Raw genomic sequence first — 26,813 nt, forward strand, 5'->3', positions numbered from 1 at the left:
TATAAAGATCTGTATTCTTCTCATCCTGCCTTTTTTTAAGCACTTGCTGTCAGTAGCATTCTGCTATAGGCTGGCTGTATTTACAGTTCATACCAGACCATGACAAGCAAGCAGCACAGGTCTGTCTGCACTGAGTCCAACAGCAGGGAGCAGACAGACTTGCTTTCACCCCAGACTGCACTACCACACAGACTCTGACCTCTTCCACAGCTACAGCTACGTTCATCCTGCAATGAAGTAGCAGCTCCTATCAGCCTGAGGCTGCCTTCATGCAACGAGCCAGAGTTCTCCCACAGAGCTCACAGACTGAGCTAGGTCAGGCAACGGACCGTTACTGAGGAGGCAGGTGGTGGCCATCCCATGCATTATAGCACCATCTGGAGCTTAAGACACTCAACTTCAAGTAATTAATATAGATGCATTAACAGCTTCCACCGACGAAAGCCCGCAGGGGGGGTGGAAAGGGAGGAGGGACAGACATGGCGCTGAAGCCGCCGCCCGCCCTTCCTCATTGCCAAGCAACAGCTGCCGGCCCTTCCTTCCTCCGGTCCCAGCAGCCGGCTCCGCCGCTTCCCTCTCACTTGAGCGCCTGCAGCTGCGGCCGGAGCGGTCCCGGAGGGGGTTGAAGCCGTCAGAGGTACGTGCGGGGCGGCAGGCCCGCAGGGTGAGGCAGACATAGCAAGGAGTGCAGGTCCCCGGCCTTTAAACTCATCGCTTCTGCTCAATCAGACACATGCACCTGCTCAGCCTGACCCCGCTGTGCTTGCGAGTCAGGGAACATGCTTTTGTTGGAGGTAGCTGTGCTTCAGCCCGCACCCACTGCATATAAGGGGCCATGTGGTGTAGCCAGATGGAGTAAAGCTGGATTGACAGGCATCCTTCCTGACTTTGCAGTATGTGGCTGCTTACTGGACAGAAATGAGATCTAAAGGAATGATTAGAATGGTTGTGAAACAGAATCCCAGTGCAGGCAGCTGGCAGCCTCATAACGGTCTGTGGCCCTGAGGGTGTGAGGACTTCAGTACAAAACACCTACCAGTCAGTCTGCTGAGTTCAGAGGTGGTCCACTTCAACACTGCAAGCAAACAGTTTCAATGCCTAGCCATTGACGATCATATTTCCACAAAATCTGCCTCCAACAGGTATAAAGACAAGCAACTGTGATGGAGAAACAGCTGGCAGCAGCCAAGGTAGACCTGGAGCACTGACAGAGGCTGGGACTGCCCAGTGGCCCCAAGACCATCACAAAGCTCCATGGGAACGGTGAGGTCACAGCTGCAGCCCTCATAACAAGAACATCTGCCACAATAGTCAGTGGGTGTTGGATACCAGCACACTCACAGGCAGCTGCAGCCATTTCCAGTCTGTGGCTGAGTGCCTGCAAACACGTGGGTGGATTTTTATGTTATTAAAGAATGGGCTAAAAATGGAGAGCTCAGGGAACTCAGGCAAAACTCTACTAAATGATGAGGTCTGGGCACATCTATATAGAGGAGCAAAATCCACTCATTAAAATCACTGTATCATTCTAGAATTACTTTTGTAATATTACTGTAAAAGCTTGTGTTTATTTGTGATAGGACTTTTCTTAAAAACAGGTAACTGCTCTCTTATTGTTTTCTTTGTATTTAATACCTGGAAGTTTGAAGTTTGTGTTTGTTGTATCTGGGCTTGGTGAGTCAATTTCCTGTGTGCTGTTCCATGAGTGCCAGAGGTATGAAAGATATACCATTAATACAGCCTGACATGGAAAACCACCTTCTTCAGGCACTACTTGCAGCCTGATCTGTGATCACCTACCAGAGATTGTGATAGTACAGTTTACTGGTGTCAGATGTGGAATGTGAAGCATGTTTTATAACATGCAAGAAATTTTGTGTTGTTTTCCACATGCAGATGAAATGAGTCTTAATCAGTTCTGTGACGATAGAACTTTGAAGTTATGCTAACTTACATTTTGCTAATGGTTCTTTCTGAACCAGAACTGTCAAATCTGGCTTTTTAAAATACATAAATGAGATACTCTGACAATTTCAAAACAAAGAAAATTCAGATTATTTTTCTTAAGTTGGCAAGGAAAAAAACCTTCCTTTTTCATGAACCTGCAATAGTCAGTAAATATTCTTGACTTACAGAAGTTATAGGACAACTGCTACTAGGCTACCTCAAAGAAAGAATAAATACAACAAGACTGAAGACATACAACTTTTCAGTAGTCAGTATTTTACACTATCTTAACAGCTATCTGGAATTGATGCCCTTCTAACATACCTTTGACTTCTCTTTCATGGGCAATGGAAACACAGTAGTGGTATGCTGCAAGAACATGTTGCGAGTGACAAAGATTAAGAATACAGCAAGGCTGACAACTGTTAGCACAACTTGTAGCATTGTTTCTTTCCTGACAATTCTGTTTTCTTTCAGCTAATAAGATGGAAATAATGGCAGATGAAGATGCAAGTGAAACGTTGAAGCCTTTGGTGTTCCGTCTCCATGAAAATGCCCCTGCAATAATCCGTGAGGTTTTACTGGAACGTGGTTGGACTGAATTTGACCGTAAGGAGCAAGATGACACAGATTGGAACTTGTACTGGCGGAACTCACCTTTTCCTATGACAGACCACCACAGTATTAAACCATGGCAGAGACTCAACCACTACCCAGAAGCTGTCAGGATCACCAGAAAAGACTATTTGGCAAGGCATCTGAAACGCATGAAAGGAGCATATGGATCAACGCTGTATGAATTTAGTCCAGTGGCATTCATCATGCCCAATGATTATGTCAAATTTATAGCAGAATACAGCAAAGAGAGACAGTCAGTAGGCAGACCTAGTTACTGGATTTCCAAACCTGTGCATCTGTCCCGTGGAAGGGGCATATTCATTTTTGAAGACATTAAGGACTTGGCATATCACTGTAGAGTCATTGTGCAGAAGTACATCAGCAATCCCTTGCTCATTTCGGGATATAAATTGGATCTTCGCCTCTACGTGTGTGTCACCAGTTTTTGCCCGCTCACCATTTACACTTACGAAGAGGGACTGGTGAGGTTTGCCACTGAAAAGTTTGACCTCAGTTCTCTAGATAATGTCTATGCCCACCTAACGAACACCAGCATAAACAAATACGGAGCTTCATACAAAACATACAAAGAAGGTGTTGGCCGTGGTTGCAAGTGGACATTCAGCAAATTCCGTTCTTACCTTCGAATTTTTGGGGTCGATGACATGCTACTGTGGCAAAAGATGAATAACATTGTGATTCTCACCCTGCTTGCTGTCACTCCCTTACCAGAGGCTTCCAATTGCTTTGAGCTCTTTGGCTTTGACATCCTGATTGATGACAAGTTCAAGCCATGGCTTTTAGAAGTTAACTACAATCCAGCTATGAGTTTAGACTGCTCCATTGATGACACTGTGAAAAGAAAACTTCTAAATGATATTGTTGAACTGCTTAACTACAAGCAGGTTGACACTCACAGGCAGAATGAAATGCCTGGCTCAAAAACTGTTAGAAGGCAGGTACCCTGGAGAAGAACAGGTCAAAGCACCCCAGAAGAGGCTCCTGGCTTACTTCCTGGTCGAGAAGTATCTACTCGTACTTCTGCTTCTCAAACACAACCTGCCCTGAAGTCTGCAAGAGGATCAATTCGTAAGGTGTCTGCCCCGATCAGAAAGACTGCCAAAGCACAACCAAGGAAAACACTGACTTCCCAGCTGCGGGAAAAGATGAACATGCCAAAAGCATCCTCCCAAGTAAAAACTGAAGCTAAAAACAAACAAGTCCCAGCTGTGCAATCTCCATTCATTTCTGCCCAACTCAGCCGGTGGTCACCTTCACCTGAATTCTGCAACTACAAGTTAAGCACACGCCCCTATTTTCTCACCGATAAAGACCAGATGCCTACTCGCCAGGTAGGAGGTTTTGTGCTTATTTTTCCTTTCAATGAAGCCGCACTTCAAGCTTCCAGGAATGGCACAGATGTAAAGAGCATCTTAAAGGAAATAAACAAATTAGTGAGCAAACAAAATAGCACAAGACAAAAAAAGGCATAGACTGTTTAACTTCACGATACATATAACTTAGTGATGTTAAGTCATACGGACATAATGAATGACGCTTTCAGCTTGAAGGATGTAGGCATGTGCTGAAGTTGTATTAGAAAGAAATACTTCAAAGCATATACAATATAAAAATTGTAATTTAGCAATAACCAAGTGAGATTATTTTTGAAAATGAAAGTGCTGAATAACTCTTAATCTCAAAATAAAAATGGAGAATTGTATTTCTCAAAACATCCTCAGGAGTACCTGTCTTCATTTATTATTCATCTCAGAAATCTTTTCTTCTTTTCTTTTCCCGGCTTTATGACTTGAAAAAATTACACCAGGGAGACATTCAATATGCCCTCAGTTTACAAAGATGCAAGCGATATGAATTACAAAAAACAATAACATTTTAGAACAATCCAGCGAGCTGCCTGGCATCGCTTTCCACAGGTTAATTTTGCACTGTATGAAACAATATGAAACAACTTTCATTTTATGACCTGTAAGATTCTGCAGAAATTCATACGGAAAATGAGTCATAAAAAACACATACTGACATGCACTGTTGCAGTGGTGTTTTTGTATTTTTTTCCCAAATGAACTCCTTGATACAGAAGGCTTCCCAAGGTGAGAAATGAATTTGATATTGGAGAACAGGATATAAACTGTAAATACTGTGTTCAAGGAGAGCAAATCAAACCTCTGTCTCACAGACTCTGTGTTAGCCATATGAAGGGTATAGCAATCAGGCAGTTTTGTTTTTCTTTCGGTAGAACTTCTCCACTGATTAATTGAGCATGGAAGTAACACTGAACTGAGACATTTAAGATTCTAAGGTTACTACTCTCTTCTTGTACACCTTTGCCACCCCTAGCTGTCTGAAACTGAAGTTACTGCTCAGAAGTCACCCACAGTGCATCCTAAATCTGTCTCAAAATTGAGGCCAAATACAGGCTGTAACATGGTTCATCTAGCATTAGAAGACCTGTGGAGAGAAATAGGGTTTCCCAGCTGAGTCGCACCTCCCCAAAGGTTTCATAAAAACACATTCACTGCATGCCACATGAAGAAAATTTATAGTAAGCTGGCTTTTTCAAAGTAGGCAAGTGTATTGCTACGATTAAGGTAAATGTGCACCACAAAATTTGGATTATTAGTGTTCCTGCACCAGAACTAGTAGAACAAGCAGCTTCTGATTACCTAAAGCAAGTGGAAGGTAAAGGAGACAAGGTGTGAGAATTAGCCTGTGAAAAATAGTATAACTTGCTGTAGATGGTCCATGAAGGGCTCCTTACCTGACAAAGCACATTAGTTACATATTTTTCCTTCTCCTTTTTTAACAAAATTAAATGGCACCCCTTACTTCAAGAATCCCTGTGCTATTGTGCTATAAAATATTGCTTGAAAAACTCGTTCAGAGATCTAGGAGGCTACACATATGACTTAAGTGTCATATATGTTGCGGGACTGCAAGCCTTTTATTCCAGAAGAACATTGCAAGAACATTTCTTGCAAGTAGAGTGAAGAGTGCTTGATGAAGCAAGGAGCAAGCAGCCCACAAACAAAATCATTCCTTATTGAACTTAAAATTATAAAGGATTATATACGCAGATAAATGAATGGTGATCAACAATTGAAGGCAAGTTTGTATTTACTATAGAAACAAGAACGTAAACATAACAACTGGGGAATATGCACTCTGTTAAAAAAATCTCCTGAGAATAAAAGCACTCTTGCCTTAGAAACATCAATTTTCCTAACCAAACGGAATAAGAATTAATCATACTCACTGTTTTTATGATGGTCAATTGAAAAAAACACACACACAGACTTGTTTTAGTTGGAGGCCACACTGAGCAGAAATTCTTAGTGAAACATATGCAAAAGAACAATCTCTTGGATTTTCTTTTGATCAGACTTTCCTTTTACAAAACATATAGAATGTATTAAGTGCTTCAGTAGTGAAGAGCACAGGTTTAAAATTGCTCCTTTGTTGTAAGAAAGCAGAAGAAAAACAGTACAATGTTATTACCACACCATCTGACAACAAACTACTCGGATATTTAGAACATCATAATTCAATTCATAATCAACAGCATGAGTATGATCAATACTAACATTATTTTTCTGCTCTGCTCAATCTATTTCTTCCAAAGATGATCTGCAATTTGAATGGTGATGCATTGGCAGTCTGGCCCACTGGAAGGCAAAGAGAAGAGAGAAATTCCATAATCTTGCAATTATTTTGTACGTAGGTGTGAGAAAAGGCCAAAGCAGCATTTTATGAATGTGTGTTTGTTGCTACAGGAATTTGAAGGGCACAAGGAAATAATTGGTCTTTTCAGTCACTGGCCAGGTAGTGAGATGAGTTCTACAAAGGAAATGCTTCAGTGCTTTGGAAGAATTCAAGACAGAATAAGGACACTCAGTCTACCAGGAAGGGAGCTGAAAGCAGTATTGGGTAAACGATTAATCCCCCTAGGTATTAAGTGCAGTCCAAAGAACCTTAAAGCTGTTGAGACTCACTGGACAGAAATGTTCTTATACTACTGGAAGAATAATAACCAGAAAGGAAAAAGCATTACATTTTGACTTCAAATACACTAGACAGTACTCTCAGACTAGGATTTTATCATTTCATGCATCTCAGTGCAAGCCTTTTGTCTCTTGTCTCGTCAGTGGGCACAGCTCCAAAGAGTCCAACATTCCCTCCCATCGGGTATTTATGTACATTGATAAGACTGAGCCTTCTCCAGGCTCAAGAGCCCCAGCTCTCAGCCTCTTCTGATATATGGAAGGTACTTTAGCAGTTCCTAATTCCTCCTTTTTTTTTCCTTCCCATAACCCCAGGACACAAATGTAGGCTAGTCTTCATCCATTAAGGTATATTTTTCTTTTTCTCTTTCTGGTATATAATGGTAATTAGTAGTTGTATAGAACACAGTCGATTAAGAGCGTTATCCTTAATTTATTTCATTAGAAATAGTGGTTTTCACTGCTGCACATATTCTAATCTTAATTATTAACAGCAACAGCAAAGCATCAGAGACATCAGGAAAGAATCTTTCAAACCGACACACATGCCCAGAGCAGAGAGAGATTAATTTGTACAGAGAAAATTTGTGAAGCCACTTACATACAGTGCAGCCACAGAGGGGATGAATCACTTCTTATCTAGGATGATATTACCCTCTTCGTCCTTGATTCGAACCCGTCCAGACAAGTACTTTGTTTCTTGCCTGCCATTGAAGTACACAGTCTTTATGGTTCCATCTGGGTACTCCCTCCTCTTGAACTGTGCAGTGTGAAACTCCTTCTGGCCATTACTGAATACCACTAGTTTATCTCCATTCCTGAAAGTAATAGCCACGAGTGAATGGGCCATAAAGCACTGTATGTTATTAACCTATCATACCTAACTGCCTAAGATGACACAGTGAAGGTAGAAACCTTCACAGGTTATAAAATTCACTTCAGAATTTACATGCGGTAGTATCAGAGATCAGCTATCACAATTCCACTTCAATACAAGGGTGCTTCTATACATAACGCTAGCTGGATGGATAGGACATGTAACAACAGATAGATGGTAGGATCTGTATTTTATATGAACACCACATGCAGGGATTTCAAGGCATTTTGCCAACAGAAATGCTAACGTTCTTTTACAACAGAACGTTCCCTAACCACAGAAGAGGCATGTATAATGAATTCCTATTGTTATTTGTCCTCATTTTATATGACAGAATAGAAACAAAGAATTTAAAACATCTTGGCAAGATCAGGAAGTGAGTAAAATACCAAGGAATAGAGCCCAAGAGTCCTCTTTTCCAGCCCTACACTGTTTATACAGATAACTGGCTTTCCTTTTGCTTGCACTGTTGCCCTGGTCAGATGTAGAGAGTGACTGTGAAGTTACATAGAACTAAATGAGAAGTATTTCACAGTCACTTTGCCAATGACATCAGGTCACCTGTGATTCAAAGTGGAAGCAAACAATTTTCAGTTCCTCACTGTAGAAAAACACTTGTTCTCTTCCAAATCTCTTCTTTCATATGGACATTTCCTAGTCATGCAGAATCAAACCACAGTTGTATATGCTAGTAACATTAAACTTGCACCCAGTGACAATTCCTGTCTCTAAAGAAGACTTACTTTTCTACTTTTACTACTGTACCATCAGGGAAAAAAGTTTCCTCGAATCCATCGCTATAGAGGCATTTCACTGTGTGATCTGGGAACACAATTTCTTGTGTGCCATCAGGATAATGCTTTTCTGTGGAAAACAAGATTTTAAAAGTGTCTTTGGAATTATTTCTCATCGCTTTACACAAAGCTAGATGAGATTTTCTGTAGACATTGTACTGAGAGTAGAAATTCTAACCAGTGTACTGCTAGAGAAACTAAAGAATCAAATGAGATTAAAACTATAGGAAGGATGCATTTATGCTCCTTTATTATCCTTTGCAGAAGGAAATTGAGCAGTAAAGTGATGGATCATACCAACTGTCAAAAGGCAAAGATGAAGCAAATTGGAAGAAAAAAAAAGCAAATCTACAGGAATTAGGCTCAGACAATACTTTCACAATGAAGACACTTGCACACATATAGTTCACATTCACAAGTTCTTGCATACCTATCTGATTGTTAGGGAACTGCAGCACCTCTAGGCCCTCTGGATAAGCAGTGTGAGTTGTCTGTGCGTCTGCATAATAATAAATCTGGAAGGAGAGTGAACTGTTTACAGCACGGTCATAATATTTGCATAAGATTATTAAACCATAGCTATGTGTTTAAAAATAAGCCAACTTTAAGAAGTTATTTCAAGGCCATTTTTTTCATGTATCTGCCATCCCTAAAAGTTGATATCCTTACATTTGAATTCCTTTTTTTCATTCACACCCCTCCCTCCTGGCTTTTTCTACATATTCCTGCAGTCCTTTCTTCAGATGGCTTCCCCTACATTTTGCCTTCTTTCCTTTGATCTGCTTGGCCCAATCCCTGTTTGTCTCCTCCTTCAACTGTTACCTTCACTTCAATTCCATTCTTGTCCTCCCCAGTCAGGACTGTGGAAACCAAAACCCTTCCTCATCAGTTTCTCCCAGAAATGCTATTTCAAGATTGTAACGCTGTAATGTCATGGAAAACAGAACAATGACAGTGTAGTAGTGAAGTGAGGATGTACTCAGATGCAGCAGCTGTAGACACAGAAACAAAGGAAAGATATCTGCTTACACTTAGAAAGCCTCAGGTAGGCAGGCATCTCCAGCAACATACCCTTGCCTCCACTGACAATCCTTAAATGAGGTCTGGGAAGGTGTGGATCCTGGCTCCACCCTTTCTGGTCACTCAGGTGTATTGAGTGACACCTGAGCTCCCATGGGTTGGCCCTGCCTTCCCACCAGATGCTCAATCACTTCTTCAAAGTTGTGAGTTAGCATTTCTGCTACAAAAATAAACAGTAGGAACTTGTTTGATAGATCACTAGCCGTATAATTTTCCTTAAAGAAAATAAATGCAACATACCACTCTCTGATCTGGCATGATCTTCTTTACATCTCCATTGAAAAAGTTAATTGTTGTCATCCTTTTATCAGCACTGATCTCTTTTTTAGTACCATTGCGGAAAGTGATAATTCGACGTCCATCAGTAAGCACCTCTTCAACCTTCAAAAACACAGAGCACCTAATGTAAATGAAGCCAAAGGATGCGAGTTACACTGTGCTGCCTTCCAATGAAATTGGAACTCGAAGTAACTCAGCGTACCCACTCAATACTTTTACATTTCAAAGCTATCTCACCTGCACGTATACATTGTTTTTTGCCTCATTTTTGCATAAGAGAGAAAAAAAGTATGACATTATCTGTTAGCAAAATAATCTCTTTTCTAGCACTTGGCTCAAATCCCCACCTCTCTGCCTTGTCTTCTGCTAATCAAGACAGATGGCCCTAGGTCAATAGTGAAGCAATACAAGCTCTTTGTTGGCTGACTTGAGTTAGTAAGTATTTGTACTACTTTCATATATGCTGGTACTCACTCTGTGCCCAATAGGCCCAGGTCCTGGATAATGCAAATCAAAATGATATATTAACAGAGACAGCTGACATGCTAACGACCATTTTTTTCAAGTAACATAAGCATGAATAGACAGTCAATACTACACAGTTAAATGTGGCTGTATGCAGAGATTCCTTACAAAACTGATCAAGACTTTTTAACAAGTGGCAATAGCATAATTAGTGCTCTGTTCTGCAAACAATATATTGGATTAAGAAGACTTCCTTCCTAATACAGCCTCTAGTTAATGAGTTTTCCAGAATGACTATGGGAGCTAGTTCTGTTCAGCCTATAGAAATCCCATAATTTAATTCATTTGGGCAAGTCCAAAAAAAAGAAGACAACCGTTCTGTGCACTAGAGCTTTTCCTTACAGTTCCAGTGTTGTCATAGGCTCTCTACAGGAAAAAGCAGCATACATCCCAGCAAGACAAGAAGGAATAAATATCCTCAGGGGAAGGGGATGAATACTGAGGGTGAGATTTTAGTTTTAGAAATAATTTAGTTTAAAAAAAACCTAGTTGGTAATAGAAAGATGTTTTTATAGATAGTTACTCCAAAAGGCCTTGTTAGAAAAAGTTCCAGTTAGTTGAAATAACAATTAATCCCTAATCAATCCCTCTTTTGGCCACTCTCAAGTTGAACAAGCCTTGTCCAACATTAAATTTTATGAATCAAATAAAGCGGTAAAAAAAGACTTTTTCCACAATTATCTTTCTTTCAAGGATGAGAACAATGAATAATAAATTTTCTATTTCTATGAGAAGGAAATGTGATTGGTAGAAACTTTCACACAGTCTACCTCAGCACTAGCTATAAAATAGTAGGTGCATCAAACCAGTATCCCCTGAACAATGTTGCATTGCAAAAGCCTTCTCCATGTCTGCTTACTGGAAAGTATCATTAATCAACAGATGTATTGACAGTTCAGTTCTGAAGTGAACAGACACAGGAAGCTGTGTCTTACTTTACTGTCTGAGCTTCATATATCGAAAAGGCTTTTCAAGAATTGACAACTGATTGGACATAAATTACCCTCAGTCAGCACAGTAGGAGATAAGAAAAATTGCTTACTTGATTTCCATCCCATCAGCTATATATAATTTCCTGCTACTCATAACTTGAACTTTACACTTGAGCTCTTCATTAAGGACTCTTAGTTCGAGAGATAATTTTCTATGGCTACTTGAAGTAGCAATTCCTATCTGTTGCAGTGCTGTTGGCAGTCTCTTCAAGCACCCTGATTTATCTCACCTTTCCATCACGATGCTCTATTTTTTCCTGCACAACATCCTCATCTTCCCTTCTTTCTTGATGTAACATTGACCTTCTAGATAATATTGATTTTGGAGGCTTTACCTACGAAAATAACACAGAATTATATATTCAGAAAGACTGTAAAAATATTCACAAATTTCATCAGTTCTTCAAAACAAAACAAAAACACATTTACTTCTACACAAAGAGGAAAGTTGCCCTTATTTCCAGTATTGTCTTGAATTCATAGTGAATTTTGATGTTTTAGTCATAACTGCAATTGCTGTGCATTAATTCCAATCAACTTCAGCTGTCAAAGCAAAATCAGGGAATGAGAATTATCTCTGACTGCAAAGTTACTGATTTGCTAAGAAAGGCACCTATACTAGCAAGATCCACTTTTCAAAACAAATCACATTGATGTTAGCTGCAGGTAATGCTGACTATGTAACTAAGGGTTATTCAGGATGCCACACATTCAATTTACTGTTACAGTGAATTGCCTTCACACTGTCTGGTACATAAAGCAGCCTTAAGTTAACTGACAACTGGCACATGGCACCCAGAGCAGCTACTAACTAATTCTCCTTATAGTGGTAGTTCATGTCAGCCTGTGGGATCCAAAGGAACTGGGAGTACTGCTTCCCACAGGGCAATGATATACTCCAGGGAAAAGCTGTCAACACTGTACTTGAAGTTGTCAGATCCATCTCCAAGCCTATGTTCATTACATAGCATTCACAAAGTGTTTTCCACAGTAGTCTCTCTTCCCTCTAAATAGAGCATCTTTCAGTTCTCACTCCTCTTACTAATATGGATTTCATATACATAGACCAAGACAGTTTGAGGTAACTGCTGCTGGCCTCTACATGTCAAGCTATGTTCAAAGGACTGAACATACTTTCAGAGTAGTGCTTCCAGAGCACACAAGGAATACCCAGCAACAGATGGAAAGCCCACATTCTGGAGGGCTCTGAAGTGCAGTGGGACCTGAACACTAGCAATAAATAAATAAATATTCATCATGCATACCTTCAGCTTTGTTCTGGAGAAAGGCACAAATCTTCCAGTCACAATATCACCTTCACCCTTCCCACCCAGATAAAAACATTTGCAATTTCATTAGGAAACAGAAGCTAAGTCCTTTTGGAAGACTATAACTCAGCATCAGTCTCAGATTAACAGTTTTGAATTCTATAGTAGCCAAGGAAGGAAGTGGGAATGGAAGATTTTCTTAGTGTGTTTCAGTTCACCCATAGAAAAGACAGTTACTCATCATATAAGAGAAAGAACCATAAGTTGCTCCAACCTTTGCTTCAGCATCCAGAAGAGTAGGAGAACTCCTTGTAAGTACTTTGTTCTCATATGCAGTTATGCCACTTCTCCTTTGGGTCATCGCAAATGCCACTTTATTCTGAGGTTTTAACATTTTTTCTGTCTTTTTAAGGTTATGAATCTCTTCCTCCTGAACCAAAATTAAAATACTGACTAGCAACATAAATCTATTGATGTCTATAGGCCATGCAAGAATATGTTGGTTAAGAAACATACTTTGTTATTTCTAAGCCATTAAAATATTGTTTTAAAGAGTGTACACATCATAAGAAGAGATAAGAAAAACAATCCAAGAGAGTGCTGTTGCCAGCCAAGTGGGAGTTCGCATGCTGTATGCGAGAACTGAAGTCACATACAGTGAACTATTGTATACACTTTCTTAGTGAAATACCTGTGTTTCCTCACTGTTACTGCAGAGTGCAAAGCTGCAAGTGTTATTGCTGTGCTTATTTGAGAGGAGCATGTCTTCTGAGATAACTGAAATGGGTGAAGGTGTGCCTATAAGAAAAAGAAAATTAAAAGAGGATACAGTCACGTTTCTTCACTAAGCACAGAAGATTATTTTTGAAGATGCTAGCTCTCAGATGCTTGCAACACTTGCTTCTTATAGTGATAACGCTGGCTTGCTCATTTTTAAAGGCGCTTTGTCCTGGACCAAGGAGAACTGCAGACCACCACCACGCTCCACCTTCTGGGCTTCCACAACAATACATTCAGTATATAATGACAGGCAACAGCACATTCTACTCTCCTTCTCTTGTCAAATAGAGTTTTTTGTACTTCTGAGAATCGTAGGAGATACTTCCTGTTAACCAAGAGTTGGAGATCAATCATTCAGATGACTCTAAAGCAGAAAATTCCCACAAATCTTACCTTTTTCATAAGAAGATGACTTATGCCCCTTAGAAACACTCAGTTGTGAGCGAGCTCCAGGTGATTTCCTCTCATCTGTTCCTCTCCCAGTAGGAGAGGGTTGATACATAACCTGAAGCAACACAGAGAGGTTGAAACATACAGTAGTACCTTGCTGTAACGTGGGAGTAATCAGTGATATGGATGAAGTGTGCTCCCTCTTCCTGGGAATGCCTGTGCACAAAGACCTACACACTTATACAGTGCATCAATCGCCATCCCTGCTTGTGTTTAAGAGCCATTTGGATGTGGTGCTCAGGGATATGATTTAGTGGACGGTTCTTAGAGTTAGGGTTCTGGTTAGGCTGCGGTTGGACTTGATCTTCAAGGTCTTTTCCAACCTGGGTAATTCTATAATTCTATGATCCCAATCTAAATTCCAAACAATACCGTCAAGAGAAAATAGAGGTAGTTTAAATAGACCTTGCCACTGACTTACTTCTTCTAATTCAAAAGGTGTCACTCTTCCCTGGTGAGGTGTTGTCCTGCCAGTTGGTGTTGTGCTCCTGCCAAGGGAGCAGCGAGATGTTTTCTTTTCTTGATGTTCCTTTGTTACCATTCTCAATGGATCAGCCTTCTGCACAGAGCTTTTTATTGCCTAAAAGATTTAAATACATTTGCATTAAGTTGATTTAAACACAGCATTAAAATCCTTCTACAGCAGGTGGCTCATTACATTTTTTTAAATCTTTTAGAAGATGTATATCTGTGTATGGATTCATATATGTATATTTTATACGTTATTCCCTCTTCAGACTCAGTCCACTTCCCCTAGTCCTCTGTGGAACAAGGTGAGGGGTAATTCAAAGTACACAGTGCAAAGCCATCAGCTGCTCTTAGGCTCCTATCCTTCAGTCTAGCCACCTTGTCAACCACAAGCAAAGTATTCCTCCCTGGGAAGCCACAACTAACTGAGCTGATCCAGAAAAGTACATTGAGTGGGAGTTCAATTTTATTTGTCAGATGTCCACCTTTCTTACATTTGAAACACCTCATCCAATGGACAACGGCTGTTTGGGAATGCAAGAGTAAGCAGTCCATGAAAAAAAAAACACATGAGCCATCAGCTTCATTTGCCCAAGCACATGGCTTATTGCTTAAGGAATGGGGCACTAACAAACTGCAGACACAAAAGACCAATCAATTCCTTCTCCAGAAACAGTCACTAGGGCCAATTTTCCATAATGACTAAACTCAAAGTTTAATGAGTTTTTGTCATAGGTGATGATCTCGTCATCTTTATATTGATAAATCACATTAACATTTAATGGTGATAAGTCAATAAAGAAAAATCAGATGAAAACCAGAAGGTGGTAGAATTTTCAAAAGTTAAATCATAGATTATTATTTTAAACTTATGCACTTACATTGCCGTTTTTACAGAAATAACATCAGGGAAATCAGTACAGGCTTACTGAGATGCCTGTGGTCTTTGTATCATAAAAATGGATGCCATTCTAATATCATTTCATGAATCATAGCAAACACCCCAACCCAAGCAGCTGCTGCAATTTAGGTCTATACTTTTCAAGAGATCCAATTACTCAGTATTTGGGTTGATAAGGAATGATTAATTTCTTGATTAAATTAATAAACACTCTAAATTCAATCACTTTCATAAGAAAAGTCACCAAGTTATCTGAACAAATAGTTTTACTTTTCTTCATTGGGAACACATAGATCACCAATACGTTATATAAAGGGGCTGCAGGGACTTAGAGGGAATCAGCCCTGTAGCAAGCACAAGATACATCAGTTCCTTCCCACTTCCACTGAAGACAATATAAAAGGTAATCAACTGATTAGTTTGAGATGACAAAGGAAATGGAGTTTAATTATGAGGTAAAACTTCCTAACATAAAGAATATCTAGGTAACAGAAGATGCCAGATCATTTTGGATCTCGTAGGAGATCAGTGACACTGATCCTGCTGTTGGCTAAAGGAGGGACCAGGTGGCCTCCTGAGGATTCTTCCAGCCCTAAAGACATCATATGGTTTGCTTTCCCATACTAACAGACCAAAAAACTTGTGAGAAAAAAACAAATCTTCATGAATAAAACAGTGAAAATTCAAATGCTACAAAAGACCATCTACATATCCTCTAAAGTCATAATTCCCTGCTTAATAATTAGTTGGTTCTCGGGAGGAATACTCATGGACAAGGAAATAACATATTTAGAGCTCATGAAAATCCACTGCAAAATTACACGGCAAAGTCCATGTAGTAAGAGAGGAATAATGCACAGTAGACCTTGATTGAAACTTTTCCAACAGTAACTTTCTAAAAGCTGTATCAGCATGCCTTCCAATAGAAGAAATGAATGATATCTTTCTTAGTAATCAGTAACATTTATCTATACTACATGTCTGGCAGGAAAATGGCAACTTGTTTCCTCCCAATTTCTAATGCATTCAGAAACCAGCTTGTTTGGAGATAATACAAATTATTAATTACTTGGGCCACAAGCCACATTCTGAAAGAATCTTTGATGATATACAGTTAAAATAGATGCTTATCTCATCTCACAGCTTGAAGCAGTCATTTCTTCACCAACTAGATCGTGCTACAGTACAAATAGGATTCATCATTAATAAAAGAATTACAGGCCAACAGGATACACCTTTTTCACAAATGTAGAGAAAGTAACATCTCTCTCTCTCAAATATATATATATATTTCATAAAATCACGTCCTCCTGATTCTCTAATCTGTACCAGTCATTACTCAGTTTGCTCCCCAGTCCTTTTTTTACATATCCTCAAATTCTATTAGCTTTAATAGAAATAAATCACACATTAGGTATTGTTATGCCTTCCTGGTTACAGCTAAGGAAATTCACCATCCCTAAGATGGCTCTATGTGAAATGTCTTATAAAGCTTACCACACATCTTTGTGACATGTATTTCTGCTTCTGTTACACAAGGTGATCCCTTCACTTTGATTTCTCCTATGCACAGTATCTCAATTCTGGACAGAAAATCAGCATGAGATTTTACTTTATATCCAAAATTTAGAGCAGTCCAGAGTTAGAGTATCATTGAAAGCTTTCATCAGCACATAAGAGCTCAAAGAAATACAAGCATGAGTCACCGTTTTCACATCTATCATTACAACACTGATTTTGTGCTTCTGTTTTACATTCCTTTTCCCTGAGCATTCAATTATAGATTCAAATAATCAGCATCCACTCTGTTCACTGCACAGCCTTCCTCTGCCATCAGATTAGATAAAGAACACATGTTTCTGTCAGACATTTTAGAGTTCACCCAGGACATCTGGGCAATATGCCCACCAGTCTACTTCATGCTTGTGCCGGATTCCAATTGGATTGGATCCAGCACTGGTTGGATGATGAAAGCCCAGATAACAACAAGCCGTCCTCAACATCCCCCTTCTCAGAACTGTTGCTGAAGCTGCTGCCCCTCCTTTTTTTTGTGTGTATGCACGGCTGCTTGCCACAGGGGGAAAACACACTCAATAAATGACGGGGATTCCCTATGTAGAATATCTGGGGCTTTAACTCATTTGGCAAGAACTCTTGAGACATTCAGATCAGACATACTGTTTCATAATGCGAAAGCTTCCTAGATAAGCTACCGAAGTTTTTTGTCTTTACTGCTCACCTAAACTACTAATAGTTTATCCCACATTAATTGGTTTGTTTATAACTCAGCCAACTGAAGCATTAAGCAATTATGAAATCCCAGCTGGAGGAGGGACCAAGGAGATCCAAAATCAACACAGAACAAATGAAACAATTTCCTACAGCTAAGTTTTCCAGCTTCTAACTTATGAATAGCATATATTATTTAGAAATACAGACAGCCTTAAAGGCTGATAATATCTGCTTCCTACTTGAAGTTACTATTCCAGACACAATTGATTCTGCTCTCTTAAGCACAGTCAGTTTAGAAGTTAGAGAAACATAGAATCACAAGGTTGGAAAGGACCTACAAGATCATCTAGTCTAACCATCCTCCCTTTACCATACCTACAGAAAACCACTAAACCATATCTCCTAGCTCCCTATTCAGATGCCTCTTGAACACTGCAAGGGATGACAACTCCACCACCTCCCTGAGCAGCCATTCCAGTGCCTGACCACTCTGAGAGAAAAAGTTCCTTCTTATGTCTGATCTAAACCTCATCTGATACAACTTGTGGCCATTTCCTTGGGTCCTGTTTGTTGCCTGGGAGAAGAGGCCAAGCCCCTCCTCATCACAACCTCCCTTCAGGAAGTTGTAGAGCGCAATGAGATCTCCCCTGAGCCTCCTCTTCTCCAGGCTAAACAATCCCAGCTCCCTGAGCAGCTCATCATAAGACTTGAGCTCCAGACCCCTCACAAGTTTCATTGCCCTTCTCTGGACACATTCCAGAGCTTAGAAGTCTTTCTTGTAGTGAGGAGCCCAAAACTGAACACAGTACTCAAGGTGCAGCCTCACCAGAGCTGAGTACAGAGGGAAGGTCACCTCTCTGCTCCTGCTGGTCACACTATTTCTTATACAGGCCAGGATGCTGTTGGCCTTCTCAGCCACCTGGGCACACTGTCAGCTCATGTTCAGCCAAGCACCAACCAACACACCCAGGTGCCTTTCCTCTTCACACTCATCCAGCCACTCTGTCCCAGTCCTGTAGCATTGCCTGGGGTTGTTGTGGCCAAAGTGCAGGACCCAGTATTTGGTCTTGTTGAAATTCAGACAATGTTGTTAACTGGCTGTGGATAGGCTGTCATAGAGATATGAGAAAGAAGCCTTTCACGAGTTAATTTGCCACAGCTTGTAAAAAGCTGTGATTTTACCACTGAGCAGGCAAAAGGCAGTAGGAACATACTTTGCTATTGATATCTCTGAAGCAGTGTTTCTGCATAGCTGCCTTTGGCCCCACAGAAGAGGTGATACAACTCTCATGCTTCTCTCTCCATGATCTCTCTTCTTGTATGGATGAAGATGTTGTCTCTCGCAGGATAGCTTCTGCAACCTAACAAAGAATATGTTATACATACATACATGTTATACACACAATTTTCAAATGGAACTTATCAGTATTATATGAAAATCTCATGAATGAGCACACTGAAATCAAATAGAGACCAAAGCTTCTTCATTCCAGGAAGCAAGGGACTGGCTAATTGGTATGTCTGGCTTCTTTTAAAAAGGGATTTTGCTAGAAATTATAATCGCACATTAGAGAAATATCTAGGAATAAAGGGCTTGATTTGCTTTTCTCCTTGGTGAAGGCTCTCAGTGGAAAAATAAAATTCGTCTCATCAGACTGCACCATCTGGAAGATAATTATCCGTTCCAGTCACCCCACTTCACATTTGATGAAATGAACCCCTCTTTACAGGCACGTATTTTTCTTCATTGAATACGTAGAAAGATTAAATGACCCACTCAAACCAAACCTCTGTCTTTTGATTTCTAGTCTGAATCATTTAATTTCCCCCAAATTTGCTGTCTGTGTAAGAAGGGAGTAATGGAATTCTCCCTTCCTTTGTCTCCCTTTAATGAAGATACACAGTTACACAGTAAAGTAACAAATAACCCTGCAAGTAAATTAAGCAAATTAGACATTAATAAAAAAGAACAATAGAATCCGTTCAACTATGATTAAACCTCTTTGATTTCAGGAGTTCTTCAGACACATTTATACTAGCCAGTTACATTTTCCAACCCGATTGTCTCTACTGCTCTATCCCAGTGTAACTCCCATTCAGAGGTCCAATCTGTGCTTTTGTAAGGGAGGCCTCTGACAGTGTTTTCTTCCCTGAAATTTATGGTACTAAATAAGAACTGAAATGAGGTTTAGTTAAAGGTCTCACTATATTTATTGCCAGAAAACAGCCTCCATCTGGCTTAAAGAGCTGTTTTATTAAAAAGGTCAGTGACATACACAAAGACCAGAGTTAATCTCAGGAGACTGGTTTAATTAGGCCAATGCAAATCTGTTACCTGGACTACCTTTCTAGTCAGAGGAGGGAGAAAGGCAACGTCTGCCCCATTGTAACTGTCAGAGACAGGACAGTTAAACCCCCTTGTAGAGGTAACCCATCTCTTAGATAACTAATGTTACATGGAAGAGGACCACTAAAGGAGTATATTTAAACATAGCTTAACATAGACCGGATATTTCTCCCCTTGCGACTGAGCACAACAGGAACGGAGTGACAATATTCAGGCAAAAGTAAAACTAAGCCTAAATTATTCAGACAGTATTAAATACAAAGTCTTCCAGTACCGGTGTCTGTAGTTTTCCATCAGTGAAATTCACAGTTCCTCTTTTTCTTTCTGCTTTCAGCCTCTTCAGTTCTGAACCTCTGAGCTCAACTCGAAGCTCCATGTTCTGCCTAGTCAGCATCTCAACCTGGTCTCTTAGCTTGCAATAAGCAGCGTGCCAACAGGACTCATTTCTCCTGAACTCCTCCTGCAGTCCTGTAATCTGTTGCTTTAATATCTATCAGAAGAAAAAAGAGAGTTATGCCACTGCCCTGCTCTGGACTAGGCATGCCAAATTCACACCCACACAAGGAAACGTGAAGTCCTTTGTCATGCTTGAATTCCTGCATTATAAAGACAACACATTTGAAGCAATATTTAAAATACTGCATACACCTATAGTCTTACAAAGAAGTGAGACATTCTTGTAAAGGAAAATCAGGAGATACAAACTAATAATACAAAAAACATTATTAAAAGGACACATGGTATATTTTAATAGCAAAAAGTGATAGTGCATTGGAACTTCATGCAGTGTGATTAGCTAGATGGTCCTTACAAACACTGGGGGGAGATTGCAAAGACATTTTTATCTGAGTGAATTAAGAAGTGAATTAATGGCATTTGTTACATTTTGATGAGGACCTCTTGCTATACATTTCCATTATTTTCTCCTGTTCCCTTCTCATTCCATCATCCATGGTGTTTCCAACACTAAGCCCTCTTCCTTTGGTAGCATTCATGCTGGATACTGCAACTGCATCATCAATAGAGTTTAACCAGAAATGTGCAGTTTGCTCTGTAATCAACTGAATCAACTGTCACATGCACTCCTTTTTTACTTTCTCTTCACTTGTGTGTCTGTCCAATGTGATTATTGTCATGGTTTTGTGGGCCTCTCATGCTTCTGTACCAAGCTGAAAGCACACTTCTTCAACCTGTTCTTTTCTTATGTAAAGAGAGCAACTTTTACATTTAAAACACAAATCAAAGAGATGTTTTTTTAACACAGAAATCTTCACTGTACACACAGCCATCTTCAGTAAGCAGTACTGGTGACAAAAGGAATGACTCAGGTCCATATGATACTTGAACACAAGAACATTCAATGAAGAGAACAGCATATTTATTTTGCAGCTTACTTGTATTTCCTCTGATTTCACACTTCCTCCAGTGACTCTAGGTGTTCCTTTGAGCTTGCTATGCATAACTTCTTCCTTCTGTAGTGGATCAGTTTGATCTCCGTTGTATTGCAATGGATGAACCAGCTCCTGGCCCCTGACAGTCTTAAGTTGGTCCACTTGTCTTCTGCTCAGTACGTTAAAGAAAAAGAAAAAAAATACGAAGTTGGCATAAAGACCATCATAAAGAACTGTCTCTAGATGTGCTTTCTCTGGGCATGAATTCTTTGGGGCTTTGGCAGGTCTCAGATATGCTAATACTGCTAAGAGTGGAAAGAAGCGATTAGCATTATCAAAACTGAGGTTGGAGAACTTGCACATCACTTACAACTCTTGTACAAGACCAGCTACAAAATTTATTCAATTGAGCAGATGAGAGTACTTTCAATTAAAACTTTCTGATAATCTAAAGACTATGACCTTAGAGGTGTTCAAACACATTTGCTGTGTACAGGGAAAGCTACATTAAGGCAGACCAGCAGAAGACAGAGCCTGTTCCCTGGCACCACATCTATGAGACACCTCATCATGCAAGGCTGGAGACTGACCCGTACTTCCAGCTGCTTGGCCGTCCCCACAGATGAGAACAGCCACGGACCTGCATGAAAGGGGTTGAGCATATTACTTATTAGTAAGTAAATTACAGGAGCCAAATATGAGAGGCCATCACTCAGAAGGCATTTTGCCTTCATACCCAGTGTATCAAGTCATGAGTGGTCAGGAAGCGTGCTTAAAAACTGCAAAAGCAGTAGAGCATTATTTGTATAATCAGGATCCAGCTGCCTAGTTCAATTTTAATTCAATATTAAATTATTTATTAGTTTCTTGCTTCAGTTCACTTCATGACTTAAAGCCACCATCTGGCTATTACTATTACTTGGTAGCTACAGGAGGCAGCAATGACCTCACGTTTTCCTCTCCATAATGGAGTTTAGCTCTTTGACAACAAAATATGAAAGCTGACAATAACAGCAAGAGGCAAATGAGCTCCCCATATCCTGCTGGTTTTGTTGGTTTGTTTGTTTGTTTTTAACAATTTATTACTTTTCTTTTTGCCGTTTTCTTACTTAAATAAGCCAGTCTAATATTCTCATTAAATATACGCAAAAATAAATAAATAAATATCAATGTTCAATTGAAGTATTAATCCTTTTTGCATTATTCTAGTTAAATTTCCGTATACAACCCCTGCTTAATCATGTGTAGCTTGCCACTGCTCCAAATCCAGACCAGCTGGCCTAAAATACCACATACAAGAACAAAAGCAAGATGGAAGATCTACATAGAACGCCTCCCACTGACGAGTACTCTCTTAAGTTTCTGCAAAACAGAAGCCAGCTAGCTACTCCATCCAAAATCTTAGCTGATATCAACCTCTTCAGAACTGTACACGAGTTGTACCTGTATAGGTAAAATTAACAGAGCCACACAGTCACTCACAGGGCCATATTACTAGCATAACCACAGGCCTCCAACCCACGCTGCACAAGGCAATGCTGGGCAAGGTCTGGAGGTCAGTGCAAGGCAGGGATCATGCCTGGCAGGCAGCTTAAGTTGCACCTCCCCAGTCTTCTGTGTGAAAGTGTGCTGTGGCTGTTTGGCTCGAGGCTATAAAACAGCCCCTGGCTTGGAAAAAAACAACACAAAAAAGTAATAGAGACACCTGGAGCATACACAGTACTTCTTTGGAAGCCTCAGACAGATTGCTTAAGCCCCAGCCAGCTATAAACTAAAAGCTAGGTGCAGAGATGTAAAATATCACAAAAGCTAAGTACCTTGCATCAACTCAAATCCTTGCATGAATCCCAGGCATACCTCTGCCTGAGGCACATAGCAGAAAGCTGGCTGTAAGGCAAAAAGTATACATGCAGCAAGGCTCCCCAAGAAAAAAGACCACCACTGAATCCTCTGACAGATACTAAGAGCCAGCAACAGCTCCCTCAGCAGTGGAGCCACAGGCTGTGTCCTAGGCTCCCTCAGACACTAGATATGCACCACAGGGTGCACTCCACTGTTTTCAATTTCTTGTCTGATATTTGTATCTGCAAAGGTTTAAAAACAAAACACTTTGAAACAAAAGAATGGATGGTCCAGGCGTGTCACATTGCTCACAAAAGGGTTTTCATTGCTTCCAAGTGCTAAGTCACCAACCTAAGTAAAGAGCTCTGGATGTAGCTGCCATCTTGTGTTCATTACTGGTTTGAAAATAAAACAGACTGCATAAATCTGCACAGGGCAACACAGTCAGGGGGGATAAGCTGCCTTTCATAAGTAAGAAAAATGAAATGAAAATGTGCACACATTATGCTAGACACGCATATTTGGATAAATATCTGTATGCACACATAATGGCTAATGACATGAATAGATCTAGTGAAAGCTCTTTGGAAAATATCCACTGTTCTTAAATAAAAATGAAAGCCACGTCATCTGCAATGCAGCGCTGTCAGCAGGCAGAAAATCCTGCACTGCAGTAATTCTGCACCAGCACATCACTCGTCAGCTCAAATTTACACTAATAAAGAGAAAAGCAGCACCTGATTTAAATAGTAGCTTTATTAACTACCAAATCCCACAGACATTCACATCTGAAGCAAATATCACAGCCAGCTGGAGATCACCCAAGCTGTCTGCACGATCATAAGCTAGAAAGATCTTTAATAAAGCCATCCATTTGCATGATCTGTTAAAATAAAAATCAATAAATTATTCTTTCTTGGCACTAATTAAGAAAAGTGAAAAGGGAAAGAATCATTTCTGCATCACTCCTGTGTTTATGGTAGATGGTGCCTAGCAATTTCTTACAGGCCTCCTTACATTAAGGAAGTGCTGGTCTCAGTACACACTCAAATCAGTTCCTTGTGTGTATAGACTTACCTGAGAAAATGCATTGCTTTGTCCTGTTCTTCTTCTGCTCTTGTCAATGAAAGGGTTCCTCCATGATATACACCAGTTTCTAATGCACTGGAAAGGATGCTCTGGGTTTCTGCTATAAAGATACCTAGGTTAGCACTGGTTGCATAACAGCAGTAAGTTTTACTGGTGAATCTGTTGAACAGAATTAACTTATCAAAAAATAATTACACAATTATCCAGACTCCAACATGCTCCTTAGTAGTGCAGTCCAAGCCCTGCAGGTTATGATAGCCGAAATGGATTTGGGGGATATGTCAGTGTCAGCAGATAAATTCCTTATTGTGAATGTAGTTGTCAAGTGATAATTCAGCTTTATTTTGAATGTACCTTTACACAGTCTTTGAGTACTCTTCTGGAACAGCTTAGCAATGTGTAGAAGAGTAATTAAGATCTGCCAGGAGTAAGTATTGCTGCAGGAAGGATAACAGGTTAAAAAAAAAAGGGGGGGGTACGGGGGGGGGGAAAGAGACAAGTATGTTTGGGATGAGGAGTTAGCCTGAAGGAGGTAAAGTCCTGCAGTAGAAACTGAGAAAAGAGTAAGATCCAATTCAATAAAAAGGTCTAAATCCTTTCTCAGCAGGATACAATTTCTTTGCCAGAAGTAAGATGGCCAAGCCAAAAAGACTAGGAGGATTTCTGGCTAAGAACTCTGACACTGTCCAGGATAAACTAAGAGAAGACGCTTATAGGAAAACATCATTATCTACTAATACTGAGCTCTCTGTGTCTCAGGAATAAAATAAGCCATTGTGAGAAATCATTTTGCCCAGCCTGTCGTATCTTTGTATCTCAAATTGTCTCTGAGGAGGGTAAATAGAAAACAAGAACTTCTCACAGCCAAGAGTCAGGGAGAGGGAGTGAATATACATAAGCTACCAGAAACTCTAGCACTGATTCCAGGGACTTACTGAAACATCCACTGGTCTCGTGGGATGAGAAGCCTGCACATGAGACTGCATCTCTAAGCAACACAATTAGGAAAAATGGCCACTGACACGGACAGTCAAGCAGAACTAGGGGCTTGCAGGTACTTCTCCCCCTTCCTTTCTGTTTCTAACAGTTTAGGACTGAGAAATACTAACAAAGGTGGACATATACCTAGGGAACATAAACAGAATCAGTCAAACTACGATAAATTTAATTCCCACATTGAAAAGAGAAGGAAACAAAAACTCAGGTAGCTCTTACCTAACACATTTGTAGGCAGTTTATTCTGTGGTTGCTTCACTGCAGGGCCTCCTTTAATCCCCAAAGCCACCACTGAGGATGGCAGATCAAGGCTTTTAACGTACTTGGCCTTTGATTCAAGTTCATCCTCTCCCCTTTTGGATTTCATGAGATGAAATACAGAACACTTGCTCCCTCCAGTTCTAGTGCTGGAATCACTGCTGCTTGTGCTGAGTGAGAGACTTTGCTGTCTTGAGAGCACTTGAATATCTTGTTTCCTTGAGGACAAACTGATGTTCCTTTTCATGGACGTAGGTTCAGTTTCACTGGGCTCATCACTAACATAATCATTTTCAGAGAGATCCAGATGTCTGTCAGAATGATCTGCTCCCTGAGGCCTATGCTGGGAGGGATATTGACTGCAGTGAGATTTGGGGTCATCATCACTGTCGGAGGATAAGCAGCCAGACTCATGGGATGAAGATGCAACATGCCATGTCAAGGCAGCTGTCCCCTTCTTTTGCCATTCCTGCTGCAAAACCAAGGATGAACTTTCTTGCTCCACAGCCTCAAGCGAGTCACAGGTAATTTTTATGATCTTATCATTGACCTTCTTAAAACCAGTGTGAATTTGTCTTTTGCTGTCTGGGCTCTGGCTCCCTGAAACAAGTTCTTGTGGACATACCTGCACGTGCTTCTGGCCCTGTGTGAATGCAGGGACTGCACCCCACACTGCTTCCCTCATGTGTTCTGACTCTATATCTTGAAGCATAGAACTCTTTTGCAGGACTTCCAAAGGGCTTTTTTCTTCCTCTGAGAGCTCACACTGCTGAAGCTGATTTGCTCTACCTAGGTCTATTTGCAGGGTCCCCTCCACAAGTCTTCTATCAGTTCTATCAGCTTGCTCTAGGGATCCCCTGTGATTAGTTTCACTTTCCCCACCTAATTGTAGGTTCATTTCTGTTGTTTCAGGACATGAGTTCAGGATTTCAGTCCACTTCACATGAGGTGAGCAAAAAGCATCTTCATCTCTCCTAATCACTGCTTTTTCTTCTACACTTTGCTCCTCTACTTTCACTTCACAGTCAGTCTGAGCCTCAATTTCCTGCTCAGCTAATGCACAGTTTGCTTTTTTTTCCATGTGTACTCATACACATGGAGCTGACCTGCAAATTTACATGAGGGCATTCTCTTGGCTGCATTATCCCTGCATCCATTTGCCCAGACTTGGAGAAAAGACTCCATTGCTCCACATCAGTTCTTCTGGAATTCTTGCTCATTTCTTTTAAAGGCTTCTGTTTAGTTTTATTGACCCTTACAGTACCTTCTTTTCTCTTCAGAAAAGTCTTCCGAGATGTTCCTTTTGCCTTGCTCTGAAAAAAAAAACACCAAAAATAACGACAGCCATAATCTGAGATTCATTCATCAGAAAGGAAAATATTTACATTAATTGAAAAAGCTGAGACACCAGATGTCTTCCAGTAACTGGCTATGGATAACTGAGCTCATAAATAACAGCCTGCAGTCTGCATAAAAGGTATGAGAACTTTTAGTATGAGTCATTGTGTGACACCCACCATTAAATCCTAAGGAGAGTCAGACACTTAAGACACTCAGCACTAAGTGTTTGGGCAATCAAAGCTGAGAGTTTTCATCTTTGTTTTCAAAGGCAGTTTGAGTTTTCTGTACAGCATGGCAGAAATATATAAATGCATCA

General features: G+C 40.3%; 2 protein-coding genes and 1 long non-coding RNA gene across 12 annotated transcripts in view; 1 reads left to right on the forward strand and 2 right to left on the reverse strand.

Annotated features, from left to right (window-relative positions):
* LOC107311478 overlaps positions 1–1,153 on the reverse strand; it is a 109,409-nt gene extending 108,256 nt beyond the window's left edge. For all 3 annotated transcript variants that reach the window (XR_001554086.2, XR_004306602.1, XR_001554085.2), the window contains exon 1: positions 1,037–1,153. This is a non-coding gene — a long non-coding RNA (uncharacterized LOC107311478). The remainder of the gene's footprint in view (positions 1–1,036) is intronic.
* On the forward strand, positions 494–4,302 carry TTLL2 (tubulin tyrosine ligase like 2). 5 transcript variants are annotated; one of them, XM_015857995.2, is made up of 2 exons: positions 494–637; positions 2,425–4,302. In XM_015857995.2, exon 2 carries the CDS (start codon positions 2,433–2,435, stop codon positions 4,056–4,058), a length of 1,626 nt encoding a protein of 541 aa, XP_015713481.1. In that variant the 5' UTR covers positions 494–637; positions 2,425–2,432; the 3' UTR covers positions 4,059–4,302. The 5 variants fall into 5 exon arrangements, with proteins under 5 accessions (XP_015713481.1, XP_032299443.1, XP_015713477.1 ...); XM_032443552.1 differs by lacking the exon at positions 494–637 and adding an exon at positions 1,150–1,263; XM_015857991.2 differs by lacking the exon at positions 494–637 and adding an exon at positions 1,291–1,388.
* On the reverse strand, positions 4,294–26,340 carry LOC107311474. Of its 4 annotated transcripts, none has more exons than XR_004306601.1 (16): positions 25,118–26,340; positions 23,891–23,999; positions 20,975–21,140; positions 19,855–20,070; positions 18,448–18,594; positions 14,054–14,212; positions 13,576–13,687; positions 13,094–13,200; positions 12,677–12,832; positions 11,365–11,469; positions 9,579–9,719; positions 8,689–8,773; positions 8,208–8,328; positions 7,189–7,405; positions 5,876–6,251; positions 4,294–5,706 (listed from the first exon to the last, which is right to left on the reverse strand). XR_004306601.1 is itself a non-coding variant. In XM_015857987.2 (15 exons), the coding sequence occupies exons 1-14, from the start codon at positions 26,235–26,237 to the stop codon at positions 7,216–7,218; spliced, it is 2,937 nt and encodes a 978-aa protein (XP_015713473.1). In that variant the 5' UTR covers positions 26,238–26,340; the 3' UTR covers positions 5,686–6,251; positions 7,189–7,215. The 4 variants fall into 4 exon arrangements, 2 of the variants coding, with proteins under 2 accessions (XP_015713473.1, XP_015713475.1); XR_001554084.2 differs by having other exon boundaries at positions 23,891–24,002; XM_015857987.2 differs by having other exon boundaries at positions 5,686–6,251; positions 23,891–24,002.
* Positions 26,341–26,813: the final 473 nt, after the last annotated feature.

The sequence above is a fragment of the Coturnix japonica genome, chromosome 3 (genome assembly GCF_001577835.2).
Source record: "Coturnix japonica isolate 7356 chromosome 3, Coturnix japonica 2.1, whole genome shotgun sequence".
NCBI classification, from domain to species: Eukaryota; Metazoa; Chordata; class Aves; order Galliformes; family Phasianidae; genus Coturnix; species Coturnix japonica.